The 15536-nt window shown below is 40.5% G+C and overlaps 1 protein-coding gene and 1 pseudogene across 1 annotated transcript in view; one reads left to right on the top strand and one right to left on the bottom strand.

The window, feature by feature from the left end:
• The window catches only part of LOC115965172 (2-alkenal reductase (NADP(+)-dependent)-like), a 29665-nt gene extending 20241 nt beyond the window's left edge, over positions 1 to 9424 (bottom strand). The window contains exons 1-3 of the mRNA XM_031084358.1: positions 9201 to 9424; positions 7043 to 7100; positions 5829 to 5976 (exon numbers count right to left, since the gene is read on the bottom strand). Coding sequence (XP_030940218.1) covers positions 5829 to 5976; positions 7043 to 7100; positions 9201 to 9424 — 430 coding nt within the window. The remainder of the gene's footprint in view (positions 1 to 5828; positions 5977 to 7042; positions 7101 to 9200) is intronic.
• Positions 9425 to 11806: 2382 nt separating this feature from the next.
• LOC115966102 lies at positions 11807 to 14004 on the top strand (annotated as a pseudogene).
• The last annotated feature ends 1532 nt before the right edge of the window (positions 14005 to 15536 follow it).

The following is a 15536-nucleotide window of genomic DNA, read 5'->3' as shown; positions in this document are numbered from 1 at the left end:
CGAATACGCTCGGAGTTGCGAACAGTGTCAAAAGCACGCCCCAATGATCCATCAACCTGCAGGACGTCTAAATCCTATCAGCAGCCCGTGGCCATTTGCACAATGGGGGCTTGACATCCTCGGGCCATTCCCCCGGGCAACAGGGAACCGCCGTTTTGTATTGGTGGCTGTAGATTACTTCACAAAGTGGGCTGAAGCTGAAGCCTTGGCTAATATCCGGGATACTGACGTGAAAAAGTTTGTATGGAAAAACATAGTTACAAGGTTTGGGGTGCCGAATTCGCTAGTGACGGACAATGGGCTACAGTTCGACAGCAACGCTTTTCGGAACTTTTGCGGCGAGCTCGGCATCAAGAACAGGTATTCAACCCCGGCATACCCACAAAGCAACGGCCAAGCTGAAGCAGTAAACAAGACTATTTTGAACGGGCTCAAGAGAAGGTTGGATGGAGCGAAAGGAAGATGGGCAGAAGAGCTACCCAGTGTATTGTGGGCCTACCGCACGACCCCCAGGAGATCCACGGGGGAAACCCTGTTTTCTCTGACATACGGAGCAGAAGCAGTGATACCAACCGAGGTGAGCTTATGCAGTGCACGGGTCGCCGGGTTTGACCCCGTACAGAACGCCGACCTGATGATGGAGCAGTTGGATTGGCTAGAAGAATGCAGGGAGGCCGCGACAGTAAGGCTTGCCGAGTATCAGCAGAAGCTGGCCCAAAGGTACAACCGAAATGTAAAGGGCAGGGAATTCTGTGCCGGGGAACTAGTGTTAAGAAGGGTAGTAGGGAACATGCGGGACATAGCTGCAGGGAAGCTTGCTCAGAGTTGGGAGGGTCCATACAGAGTCACAGCCATCGCGGGTGCAGGGGCCTACTACTTAGAAGACCTTGACGAGAGGCCGCTCCCCCGACCATGGAACGCCAACAACTTGAAGAAATTCTACGTATAATCATCGATGTAAGCCAGAACTTGTATTCCATTGAAATTAAGAGCATGATGAATTTTTTTCTTTTTTGTATATGCTGTTTTTGACTCTGTAACCACACACCAAGAGAATCGCCAATAAATCTCTAAGGACAGAAACCTGACCCCCGGCTCGATCAATATCGCCGAGCAGGTGGAAACCTTACAAATGAATCTCTAAGGATAGAAACCTGACCCTCGGCTCGATCAATATCGCCGAGCAGGTGGAAACCTTACAAATAAATCTCTAAGGACAGAAACCTGACCTCCGGCTCGATCAATATCGCCGAGCAGGTGGAAACCTTACAAATGAATCTCTAAGGACAGAAACCTGACCCCCGGCTCGATCAATATCGCCGAGCAAGTGGAAACCTTACAAATGAATCTCTAAGGACAGAAACCTGACCCTCGGCTCGATCAATATCGCCGAGCAGGTGGAAACCTTACAAATGAATCTCTAAGGACAGAAACCTGACCCTCGGCTCGATCAATATCGCTGAGCAGGTGGAAACCTTACAAATAAATCTCTAAGGACAGAAACCTGACCCCCGGCTCGATCAATATTGTCGAGCAGGTGGAAACCTTACAAATGAATCTCTAAGGGCAGAAACCTGACCCTCGGCTCGATCAAAATTGCCGAGCAGGTGAAAACCTTACAAAACAAATCTCTAAGGATAGAAACTTGGTCCTCGGTTAAACTCAAATCTCCGAACAGGTGGAAACCTTACAAGCGAATACTCTAAGGACGAAAACACGATTCTCGGTTAAACCAAAGCCTGATGAAAACCTAACCCTTTTACAAATACTAAGTCCATTAGCGCTCTCAAATTACCCAAAAGCGCCGCACAACAGGTTTTCGAGGGTACCATTCTATTAAGCGGCCATTGCACTGGCATGATTCAATCAAAACGCAAAAATAGATATAAATTTATCCAACAAATTGAAACGGAAAAAGAAAACGGACTACTAATTAAAACAAATTAAGGCAATTGTTCAGTCACCACATCCCGGTGACGTGGGCAAATAAAACCAACAAATTAAGGCAATTGTTCAGTCCCCACATCCCGGTGACGTGGGCAAATAAAACCAAACAAATTAAAGCAATTGCTCAGTCACCACATCCCGGTGACGTAGGCAAAAAAAAACCAACAAAAAAAAAAAAAAAAAAAGCTAGTAAATAAAAGTAAAATCAGCTGGGAGGTTGGGTCGGCGGTGTCGCTTCCTGCTGAACGGTCAGGGGAAAAGGCGGGTCCTCACCGAGAAGCTCCTGCACAGTCGGGATACTGGTGGCTTCCATTTCCTCGAGCTCGGCGTGAGCGTCAATTTGTTCAACCAGCTCCCTCATACTGGCCGTCTCTTCCTCGTCAATAGCAACCGGGGCATCCTGGGCAGCGGGAGCAGGGCTCGGGAATGGAATTTGGCCGGGGTCTCTCAGATGCGAATCCTTGGGAACTCCCATTGCTTGGAGAGCGGCGAACCACCCGGCCTCAAAACCCATATTCCGGGCCCGTGCCACCACCGGCTCTGCAGAATTTTCGGCATCAGCAAAACCGACATCGTACCATTTTTGCTCCGCGGCCGCCAAGCCTGCCCTGAGGTCGGCAATCTCCTCGGCGTTGGAGGTGTTAAGGCTGATGGCTTGGGCTAGCTTGACCTCTGTCTCATTCTGCTGAGTCAGGAGCTCCGCGTACCTCTTCTCGGCCAATGCCCGGTTCTTCTCCGCAGCAGCAGCCTTCTTCTCAGCAGACTCAGCAGCTTTCAGCTTTTCCTTAGCCGTTTTAACTGCTGATTCCCGCGCCCCCTTCTCGTGCTCGTTTTCCTCGGCAAGCTCCCGTGCCCGGGCCGCCACAATGTGAGCCATTTGAGCGGCCTAGCAAGCACAAAGGTTAGAAAAGAAGCAAAAGGAAATCCATATGAAGGAGTAAGATAGACGAAAGAATTACCGCAATGGCGTGCCACTCTAAACGGCGCCCCACAGACTCCTCGGATCCATCCTCGAAAGCATGCACGTCCTCGGGAAGTAGGAGAGCTTCAGCCAAAGTTTGGGCAATACGGCCGCTCTCTCCCTTGTCCCACATTCAAACACAGGCGGTTGAGGGCAATGGCTTACCGTCCAAGAGGAACTTTGGCTTCCACGCTGGAGCCACTTGGGAGGAGGACGCGCCCCCCGTGCCAGCTTCGGTTTGCGGCTCGCGGATAACGATTGAACCTGTTGGTCGGGGAGGAGTCTGGACAGCGGCATCTCCCGGGACCGTGGGAGGTTGATCGGTACCTTGTTGCTTCTTTCGGGCACGTCCGGCCTGCGAGGAGGGTGGGGGCTGAGGCAATTGACCCCGGCCCTGTGAAGGCGGGGGCTGATTGGGTTGCCGGGCACCGGGCACGAACCGGTCTATTGTCATCACCTTCCTCAATACCATCCTTCCACTAGGTTGGATAGCTTCAGCTAGCAAGGCAGCCGCTTCTATCACTTGTTGTGGAGGCACGGCGGCTGGATTCTCGGGAATGGGCTGCTCTTGCGCTTGGTTTTCTTGCTGTATGGCTTCGTGGGCTATCTCCCTGAGGCGCCGGGATGCTCGTTCTGCTGATTCGTCTCGCAAAGGGGCTAGCTCGTCCGCGCAGGTAAACCGTCGACCAAATTCCCTCGCTTCCCCGGTTGTAAGCTTTGGCGGCAAAAAGTTCACGTACCGGACGTCTATATACGATAGCAGGGGGCTGTCAACTATCAGTGCCTGCTTGAAAGGCTGCCAGGTAGAATAAACCGGCTCCACTCCGAGGATCAAGTGAGAGGCCCGGAGTTGCCCGTCCCAATGCACGTATATCTCGGAACGGAGGACGAAGTTTAAGTCCTTGGCGTGGACGGGTCTGAGGTCCTGCACAAACACTTTGCCGTCTGCAAAAGAACAGGTGACACATTAGTCTCTAACAATAAAATTTTTTTTTTTTACTCCAACAAGAAGAAAAGAAGAGGTGGAGGAAAGCAATTATGCGAGGGGGATGGTACGAACCCACTTCATGCCGTGTAAGGGGGCAAGGGATCTCCCCGGCAAACCAATTGCCACGCACCCTAAGGAACTCCCCGGCGGAGTTCTTGTTCGAATCAGGTAGGCATGATATTAGCCGTACCCGAGCGTCTCTTGTCTTTAGGTAATAATTGGTGGCTTTGCTCCCACAGAGGCTATACATTTGGTTAATATCATGGTGGTCTAACTGTAAGTTAAAGGTGTGGTTCAACTTACTGACACAACTAACTACCCGGTAAAAATTGGGGGGAAGCTGGTCGGGGCACAGCCCATAGTAAGTGAGTGTGTTTATCAAGAGGGGATCTACGGGGAACCTGACCCCACCTTCTAAAATGGACATCAAAGGAAAGAAGGCTGTACCCTGCCCTCGGTGGAGTTCAATATCACTCTCATGCCAGTAAGCCACATCCACGTCATTGGGAATGTTAAATTTATTCCTAAAGGTGGTCAAAGCAGCCGGGGATTCTAGAAGGTAAGAGTAACCCATCTCTAACGCCTAAAACTACAAAAGTGAACTCAAAGAAATAAAGCTGAAGGAACAGGAAGGGGAAGAAAAACTTACTTTGGGTTCTAAAGAGGAAAAGAACACTGAGCAAGCAAGCGCACAGAAATGTGGTCGGCAGAGAGTAAGCACTAAAGATCAGAGGTGAAGAAAAAATGGAATAGTGTTCAGAGGGGGACTATTTATAGAGCCAAAAAGAAATGGGGGAAGAAGAAACGCCTAATCAAGCAATAAATGGGCACAGTGTACGAGCGACCCAGCGAATGCCAAGCGTAACCGATTCGCGCGCCGCTTCGGTTCGCGAACCGTCAGGCAATAATGACGACTGTGCCTGGCACCGCGAAACGGCGCGTCTTTTGAGATGAATATTAATGAGAAGTAACAATCATAAGTCCCAGGCTAGAAGATTCCCGAGGTCAGAAGGCCCAGGCAGCTCCTTGATTCTTCTCGGCGACCGAGTATGAATCAAGGGGGGCTATTGTACGACACCGAGATCCCAGGCCCATACAGGCCCTGGGCCCAGCCCCATACCGTCCTTGGGCACAGGCCCATACAGGCCCTGGGCCCAGTCCCATACTGGCCTTAGGCACAGGCCCAGCAGAAAGGTCCAATTCTCCTGCGCCCTTCTTGAAGCTTCCTTAATGAACAAACAAGTGTAGGGTATTGAGTTCCAAGTGGTGGTCGGTCAAACGTTCCCGGTCATGTATATGAACCGTTCCCGGGAAGATGTGATATGCACAGGAAACTGAGTTGCCGAACATAATCGGGCAAGATGGAACCAAGTTCCAAGATCATAAATGCTGCACCGCCCTCCCACCTGAATATCCACTTTAATCAGATAATATTGGACCTTCAGTAGCACTAACGGTGGCTGTAATCATAATCTCCCCACTAACCTTGGCTATAAATAGAAGAAAGTTGGGAGAAGAGGGGGGTTCAGAAAAATTGAGAGAAAACAGTCAAGGAAAGAGTATCAACTGAGTGTCACTTTGAGTCTCTCTGCCGAAAACGACCCATTGTAGGAAATCCTCAAGCCCACTATAAATAAATTGTGAGCCCAAGTGATCTAAGGCCCAGAAGTCCTACACTTGGTTCTTACAAAATTGAAACTCGATTTTAGAAAATCGAGTTTTAAAATAGGGGCATTTCCTTAAATAGTTTCATATATGGGGCATTTTGCTGAAAAGTTTTGGTGAAAGGGGCAAATGCCCATTTTCTCCCAATTTTTTATCTCACCAAATTATGGAATATTATGGAAGATTTTATAGCCATATATAGTTGAGTGGAAAGGTTAAATATATAGTGACAAGCAAAACTAATTACCACCAAACCAAATAACTGGCTAAGAATTCCAGTGTAATAGGAAAGTGGTACATCTGTATGGTGAATTTTAGTAAGGTTAGGTTCCTTGACTAGGCTGTACTCTTCCCATATAGCTGGTCCCCAAACAAAGTCACCTTCTTTGTAGTCTAAATGCCTGGAAACCAAAACCTTAGAGGCTGTTTGGATGCATTTTTTTTGTCACTCAATTTCCGTCGCTCATCACTCATCACTCAAAAATACAAGGCTATTTGGCACCATCACTCACTTCCCATCACTCAATATTTTTCACACTATTTGTGGGCCCACACACTGACCCATTGTCAGTTGACTTTCTCTCTCTCTCTCTCTCTCTCTCTCTCTCTCTCTTTTTTTCTTTTTTTTCTTTTTCCCCTGCCTCTCCCTTTCATTTTTCTCTTCGTTTTCCTCTGTTTTTTTCTGCTTTTCTCTTCATCCATGTTAACACAGTGAAAAGGAAAGAAAAGAAGAAGAAGAAGAAAAAAAAAAAAAGAACCCAAGCCCAGAACTTCGCCGTCGTGTTCACCACGAGTTGGATGAGGTGGGGGATCGATCGGCATGGCTGGGCAAAGGGGATGAAGACGAGCTGATAAAAAATAAAATTAAATTAAATTAAAAAAAAAACCAAGCCCAGAACTTCGCCGTCGTGTTCACCGCGAGTTGGATGAGGTGGTGGCTCAGTCAGCGTGGCTGGGCAAAGGGGATGAAGACGAGCTGATCAAAAAAAAAAAAACCTGAACCCAGTGAAAGAAGAAGGGAAAAAAAAAAAAAAACCTGAACCCAGTGAAAGAAGAAGGGAAAAAAGAAAAGAAAAAAAGGAAGAACTGAAGAAGACGAGCTGATCAAAAGAAGGAAAAAAAGAAAAGAAAAAAAGGAAGAACTGAAGAAGACAAGCTGATCAGAAGAAAGGAAAAAAAAAAAAAAAAGAAACCCAAAAACCAAACCCAATGAAAGAAGAAGGAAAAAAAAAAAAAAAAAGGAAGAACAATGGAGATCGAACCCAGGAGAAGAAAGAAAGAGAAAAAGAAGGAGACAGTGTCAGGAAATTGAGTTGACAATAAAATGTAATGGGTCCCACTATGTGTGTTTAATTACAAAAAATGCCATTGAGTTATGAGTTATGGAAACTGAAAACAGAGTTATGGAGACAGAGTTATCGTTTGCCAAATGGATATTGAGTTATGGGTCCCACCATTTTTAAGTTATGAGTTATGGAAACTGAGAATTGAGTAACGGAAATAGGCCATCCAAACAGCCTCTCCGTGCCCAAATAATGCCTGCATGTTTGCACCAATTCACAATCGCTAGCTCAAAACTCAACTTATTACCAATCAATTTGCATTAATAGTCATATCTACATCCTAATACAAAATGATCAAAATATATATAACCTAGAGAGTCACAAATCATTTCACAAAAAATAATTCACAATTGTCGATGAGTCAAATTGTGATAGGCCCAAGTAAGAACGAATAAAAATTTACTAATTCAACTGTTATAAAAATTGTTGTGTATTACTGTTGTGAGAGTGCTTTTTTCTTTAGCACACAGGCTCAAGGATCCTGGGCCAAATAGTTGTATTTTGGTGGACTGGGCTTGGTTCACCGCAGCTAAATGGGGGCTGATTACGAACCAAGTTGTGCGCAAGTCACATAAATCACCTCAAGACAAAAATGCGATTCCTCCTAAGCAATAAAATACCATTATAAGTGTTTTAGTATCATAAAATGACCCTTTACTCTTACAAAATAAGTAAAATAGATGTTCATAATATTCACAATGAGAAAGAGATTGAAATAGAATATTTAAGGCTTATCTTTTATTGTATAAACATTTTAAAGAATTCCTTCACTTGGTACCCCGGGCGTACTGTCATGGGATCCCGGGACGTACTGTCATGGGATCCCGGGGCGTATTAGGCCTGTAAGAACCCAGAATCTCTGGTTCTCTGCACTATACAATCTTTCTCCATACTTGTTATGCAATGGAGTTTTGTCCTTTCCTTTTACCTCTATAGGTCCTACACAAGAAAAACTATACAATGCACATATCTTCAAATAATTGTTAGTTTCTTAGATTAGGATATATATATATATATATTAATACATATACATATATGTAAATGAATTTCATGAGAATGATTCAGCCACGAGGATCCTGGCCCCAATTCTCACAGACTTATGCTTTTGCACAAGACTTGTGGGATTTGGAACTCAAGTCTGAGTGGCTTTGCTTGGGCAGGGACTCAGCTTTACAAGCAAGAATATATATGTATTGAGCAGCAAGAAGCAGTAAAGAAATATGCAAAGTAATTGTTAGAAATTCTCAAATCAATATGAGATATTTCATTATTTTTCTTAATTGTGGATTACAAATGTGCTCACTAAGACGTGATACAAGGTTCAAATAAGCTCAAAAATTACAGACTTTGATGGCTATTCAAGCCTCTAAGACTTGCAAAGTTTGAATCCTTTTGAATCCAAGTATGTGCTATAGTGGCTGTTTCTGGGATACCGGAAGACATTTCTCTATTTTTCTTAAATTTTACAGAGTTCTAACGACTCTGTTATGATATTCTTCCTACTGAAAATCCTCCCCCCTTCAACATGGGTTTTCTCTTCCTTTTATAGCGTGTTTTCTAGGGCTCTGAGGTACTAGTGATTTCTCTCTTTTGCCCCTCAGAGCTCGTGCTGTGACATTTTCTTAGGGGCTGGTCTCTTCCCTTTTTTCTCATGGTTTTCATCTTTTAATACTGTTTCTCTAAAAGTCACTTCCTGACTTTCCATTCCGGGGCGTCCTTGGGCAACTAGCCTTCAATCTCTCTTCCTTCAAGATTTCTCACTTTTCAGACTCAGCTGGGGTTGTATTTCCTTGCTGTCATTATTCCCAAATAGTTGGAATCTTTTACTGCTGGGTTGAAAGTTCTCTTCCAGTTGCTTCTACGTATGATTTTCTCATTTTTGGTTCCTTGTGGTACAGCTCCTTTGTTCATGAATGTTTACTTTATACTTTCCGATTCTTTGCTGCACCAATGGGTACTTGAGAAGGACATCTCTGTTCTTCATTTCTTGTATTTCGTGGTACCTTTCTTGAGTTGTCTCAATCCTACAGCAGCTGTCCTGCATTACCTGAGGATCCCGGGCCTCTGAGGATCCCGGGCCTCTGGCAGCCTCTGGGTATCCCGGCCCAGTTCTTTCACTAAATTTTGTTGGACTTTTTGATGACCTTTTTGCTGGAAATCTGAATATAAATTGGGCCTTAATGTTGATTCTTCTTGCTGCTTGAATTGGGCCTTCTTTACTTTTCATGGAATGGGCTTTCTTGTGAAATTTTAGCCTTCAACAACTGTATATGTGTACACGAAGATAGAGACTTACCGAGATAGGGGTATAGGAAGTGAAGATCGAATCTTCAGCTCTATTCGCATAACAGGATCGTATGATAAGTAGAGGTTCTTCAACAAAACTGCTTTTGATCCATTTGGGATCTCCAATTTGATAGTACTAGTTTTCACGTACATGTCTGATTCTTTGGGAGAACCAGTGACATAGTCCCTCAATATCAGCTGCTTGTTGCTCACTTCCTTTCTAACACTAGCCATTGCCTCTATCTCTATATGTGTGTTTCGATATGTTTTTTTTTTCTTTGAAATGGTTGTGTAATGGTGGTGAAAGACTAAAATTTGTGAACAGAGGTCCTATTTGTAGTAGACATATTCTTAATGTTTTATATTCTGTAAGTACATTTTTTAATTAACACTAAATGTTTATGTTATTGTGTCACATAATTACGAGTCATTGTCTCATTGGTGGTTTGAAAGAAAAAAAAAATGAAAAAGGCCTTTGATGATGGTTGGCGCTATACTTTTGTGATATTTTAGTGTTTAGACGACATTGTTTAACAAGTCTACAAAGAGTGCTGTAATTCGCAGGTTTCATGGGCTGATTTGGTTGGTCTCGGTGGTGATTGTGGTTCGGCGGTTCATGGGTTTGATTTGGTGGGTGAATGGATCGGTGCTAGTGGGTCTTGGATGTTTGTATCGGAGGTGCCTCGGCGATGGTGATGATGAGTCTCGGTGGTGTTATTGATGGTTAGTGGCATGGTAGTTGTTGATGGGTTGCTGAGAAGTGGAAGAGGAAATGGGATGACAGTGGAGGTATTTTTGTTTTTTTTTTTTTTGGCTGGGGCTGGATTGTTGAACCACCAAGCACAAAAAAAAGCACATAAGTGAATAAAGACAAAAAAGAGAAATGAGAAAGGAAAGAGAAGAGAGCAGAGGCTGAGGGAAAAAGAAAGAGTTGTTGGGCAATAAACTCAAGCCGCAAGACTGGTGGCTTGTGTTGAGCTTTGAAGTTTCGGCCATGGCAGTGGTGATGGTGGCTTGTGTTGAGCTTTGAAGCTCCGGCCATGGAGGTTGTGGGTTTGATTCAAAGATGGAGAGATCAGGTGAGGAGAGAAGAGAAAGAGAGGGAGAGAGGCTTAAGGCTTAATGTTTTTGCTGGAAAAAAAAAAAAAAAAAATGGTGACGTGGCGGGTTAGGATTGGCTGGCGTAAAACACAGGTTTTACGCCAGCTCCTGACCCAATGTGTTTTACGCCAGCTCCTGACCCAATGTTGTCTCAATTAACAAATGTCTTTAGAACATCCGCTAACAATACTTGAAAAATCTAAGTTATTGACTTAATTTTCCACTAACCCATAGTCAAATAAATTGCATTCTCTTTTACCAATGATTTTTTTTTTTTTTTTTTTTTAAGGATAAGACTAATTATTATTACAAAGTAAAAAAGAAAACAAGATAAAAAAAAAAAATCCAAAACTAAAATATAATAGAATAATATCCATATGAGAAAGTCTATTTAGTAAGCCTAACGCCATAGTGCTCAATGCACAAACACAAATCACAAACCTAACCAAAAATATAAAAAAGTAGTGGATCACTCAATGAAATAGATAAGAAAAAGTAGAGGAAAAGAATTCAAGTTTTAAGCTATTTATTAAATAAAAAAGACAATAAAAATAAATGGGATCTTTTATATTTAAATATCAAGTAAATAAATTTAATTAATACTAATTAAATGAAGGTTAATTTGATGAATTAACACTAACTAAATTAAAGTTAATTTCATATAAAGAATTAAAAAATAATGGTTTAAGCATTAATTTTAATTTAAAAAATTATCATTCATTTATAAATGAAATTTACTTGATCTTAGATTAGGCGATATTATATATTGATTTTAGTGTTAAGAAAGAGATAGAGACTGGTTGGTATCTACCCAAGTGAGGAATCAAGTGATTAATATTTACAATCTACTGGGTAGGATGTTGCTTTACTAAATTAAAGTCTCGAAACAATCCTCCCCTCCCAACGAAAAAAAAAAAAAAAAAAATTAAGGTGTTAAATTGGGTTGAGCTTCTATTAGTTTAAAATTTTGTAGACCTTTTTAGGGGTGAGAAAAAAATACACAACCCATTTTTATTTTCTAAACCACTTATTATTGTACAATTTCAAAAAATGCTAAAGGTAACTTGGTGACTCATTAATTTGTGAACCTTAGATACATAAATTTGTGATATTTTTAGCATAATTCTAAAATTTTGTGCCTTTATATAAAGGAGTAAAGCCATTAAAAATTTCATTAAAAAAAAAAACCATTAAAAGATGTGGGCTTTGGGTCAAGGCCTTGAATTGGCGCCTCCCTTCTCTTATTGTGTTCCTAGAATCTCTATACACTGCGTACAATTCTATCACCCCGCTTTGACACAAAAGCAATTGGAAAATTTTGTTTTACAATCAAGCCGTCAATTTTGAACAATTTAATGCTATTTGGAGAGTCTTGTACAAAAGAGCATGATGTGTTGAGGTTAGAACTTCACATCAAAGAGCATTAAACTATATATGATTGTCACATCTATGTTTCTTTCTTGACGAATAGTAGTCAAATTTGTAGCTCATTACAAACCTGATAATGATCACTATCTTGCCTATAAAAAAGAGTCTCTCTCTTTTATTATTTGCAGTGCAACAGGCTACAGAAAAAGAGAGGGAAAGGTTTTAGCAATGGCAGGTGATGGTGAAGAAGTGAGAAACAAACAGGTGCTAGCTAGAGATTACATAGATGGAAATCTCAAAGAAACGGACATGTACTTTAACACAAGTAGCATAAGCTTGAAGGTGCCAGAGGGTTCAAAAGAAGTGTTGGTGAAGAACTTTTATTTGTCCTGTGATCCTTACATGGAGTGGCTAAAGTTTTGGAACCTGGGCACTCGGACTTCAAGAAAGGAGACTTCGTTTGGGGGGTAACCAAATGGGAAGAATACAGCCTCATCACAATGACTGAAAGCCTCTTTAAAATCCAACACACCGACTGATGTGCCCTTTTCCTACTATACTGGACTTCTTGGTAAGTAATTTGCTCATCAATTGGGAAAAAAGTTTATAAGATGGATTTGATTTACAAGAAAATTAAAGAAACAAAATAAAAAGGATTTTACTTCATAATCTTTTATATGATTGGAATATACAATTCATGGAACTCTGATTAAAGATGAATTTGATACTTTGCAGTGTAATTATTTATTTATACTACATAATCTAACTTGTTCATTTCACTTTTTTCTGTCCTCTACACCATCTCCTCCTCTGCATACTAGCAACTATAGATATTTTCTTTTAAAAAAACACATTGACATAGTATATGTGTCTTTCCTATGTCACTTTATTTTGTTACAATGTGTTAAATGCTCCTTATAATTGGATTTACTTTTGCACATAGGTATGCCTGGTATGACTGCTTATGTCGGTTTCTCTGAACTTTGCTCACCAAAGAAAGGAGAATATGTTTTTGTCTCATCAACATTTGGTGCAGATGGCCAAGTAGTTGGGCAATTGGCCAAATTGATGGGTTGTTATGTTGTTGGAAGTGCTGGAAGCAAAGAAAAGGTACATCAACCTTAATTGTAATCTTCTGTAAAATATTTGAAAAAGAAAAGTACTAGGTATGCATTGTTCTGATTATATCATCACATTTTACTAACATCCATTTTAAATGAATTTGAAGCAATAGTATATATTTTGTTTTTAATTCGAACTGATTTTGCAGGTTTGATCTTTTTATTTTCCTCCTTGAACAAGTTGTTATTTTTGCCTCTGGTTAGACATTTAAAGTATTTTAACACAAATTTGCATTATATTCTGAAACATTAAATTTCAAATTCTCCTAGTCCTCACCCTGTTGTATGATTTTACTTATTTGGACCCAAATTCTAAGCTGCAATGCATGCTTGAATCTTTGTTTTAAAGCAGGGGATATAGAAACAAGCTCTTTTTTTAAAATGAAATTTCAATACTTGTCCTGCTTTTATCTGAACAAGGTTGATATACTAAAGAGCAAGTTTGGATTCGATGAGGCTTTCAATTATAAGGAAGAGCATGACTTGGATGCAGCTCTAAAAAGGTCAGTGGAAAATTTGCATATAAATAATCTAAACGAAATTAATGAGGCAAAATTTCTCATTATTTGCTGTGAGGCAAAATTGCACTGCATTCACTAATTTATTCATGGTGACTGCAAATTGCATAACATTAAAGAATAAACGTTGGCAGAAACTAACGCTTGATAAATATCTCAACAGCAATATCAAGGCTTAATTGTTACTTACAACTGCAAGAGTAACTTTTATAAAAAACTGAGAGGCACTGACTTTTTTTTGGTAATGATGTAAGGTGTTTTCCTGAAGGCATTGACATTTACTTTGATAATGTCGGAGGCAAAATGCTTGATGCAGTTCTCCTTAACATGAGATTCCACGGTCACATTGCAGTAGCTGGAATGATCTCACAATACAATCTTGATCAACCTGAAGGCATAAGAAATTTATTGTCTTTGGTATATAAGAGGATTCGAGGGGAAGGATTTACAGTGTATGATTACTATCACCTCTTTCCCAACTTCTTAGACCTTGTTCTGCCTTACATTAGAGAAGGAAAGATGGCATATGTTGAAGACACAGCCAAAGGCCTCGAAAATGGCCCTGCAGCTCTTGTAGGAATTTTTAGTGGCCAAAATGTAGGAAAGCAAGTAGTTGTAGTTGCTCGGGAGTGATCATTTTACCTCCTTTAGCATATGTATTTTACACTTTTTTTTTTCTTTTTTCTGTGTAATACTTATACAGCACTATATAAAGTGCTTCTCCCCATTACCATGGTGAAAGCCATTGCTGCTTGACAGCCATGGTAACTTGGTAAGTAAATTCTCAGGGTTCAATATATTATGGGTTATTTCAATAAGGAATGCTTGTCCATATATGTAAACATTAAGAAGATAATAGTCTAATTGGCAAATAAACAAAAAAAATTGTGACTGCTAAAATAATTATTACAGTGTTTTGGCAAGGAATTGGGTCTTGATTTGAGCCACATGCTTATGGTATGAATGTTTCTATGCATAGTGACTAACATCAAGGGTGGTATTTGTCTATTTGTTACTATTTCTCAAATTTCAGTGTTTACATTAATTAACAAGGGCGTTATAAACCTTTGTTTCAACGGTCATATTGAGTACAACAACCACTTTTTTTTCCCAAACAACTATGAAACATCAACATTTCTGCAGAGTCAACATAACACTAATAAAACTTTCTTTTCCTTTTGAGAAATAATAATAAAAGCATTTTCGTCCTCAAGGGGTTTAAACCTCTTTACCTTGACTGCCAAAGCATGGTGACATTGAACATAATAAACAGCTCGGTTGTGTAGAGGGATTGGATTGGCACTTGGTACAGACTCTTTTCTCCCTTCTGTGTTGTTCTCTATGTACCAGGTACTGTACTGTAACATGTGTTTTGCCCCAACATTTCTTTACTGCTAGCTATAAGGAATAAGGGAACGAAAATGAAGTCAAAGTATGCCATTTTATTCAGATGGAAATTGAATTAAATGATGATTCCACCTGGGTTCACATTTTCTAATTACTGCAATTAATTAAGCTGACCCCAAAATATTGGGATTAAGGCTTTGTTTATTAAAGTTGTCCTTTGCACATTTGAGTGAATTATAGATCCTTTCAAAACCCTTTCACCAAGTCAAAAAGGAGTCCTTATTCAGTTGCCTAAATTGTGGAAGTCAAAAAGGTTTAATAATCCTTTTATAAGTCTATCTTTCAAAAACATACAAACTGGTAACTTAAATTCAAATGAAGGTATCGAGGGGGGACTTTGAACACAGTTAAACATATTTAAAAAATTATTTCCTCTATTGCATATGGTTGAAAATTGTTTAGGGAATCAAAAAGTTCTTAAGTGACATTATTTAATACATTAGTTTTAAAAGAAAAGGCTATATAATTTCTAAACTATTCCCATTAATTTAAACTTAAATAAAACATATGAAACAGGTATTGACCTTGAAATAGAGGTAAAGAAAAGCCTAAGTAATGAAAGAAATTATAAATAAAAAAAAGGTATTTATTAACTTCTTAAAAAAGACAATATTTTGAGGTATGTGATTGTGATGTGGTGCATTAAAGAAGTCTAATATGCATCCATCTTACACTTAGATACATGAGTATGTTATTAAATCAAGCTTAGCACAAAGATTAGAGTTGTCACTTGATTTAGTTCTAAGAATGGCTTGACCTCCATGAAGAGATCTAATTTGATTTAGTTCTAAGAATGGCTTGACCTCCATGAAGAGATCTAATTTGTATAAC

The sequence above is a fragment of the Quercus lobata genome, chromosome 10 (genome assembly GCF_001633185.2).
Source record: "Quercus lobata isolate SW786 chromosome 10, ValleyOak3.0 Primary Assembly, whole genome shotgun sequence".
NCBI lineage: Eukaryota > Viridiplantae > Streptophyta > Magnoliopsida > Fagales > Fagaceae > Quercus > Quercus lobata.
This window is presented reverse-complemented; position numbering and strand designations above follow the sequence as displayed.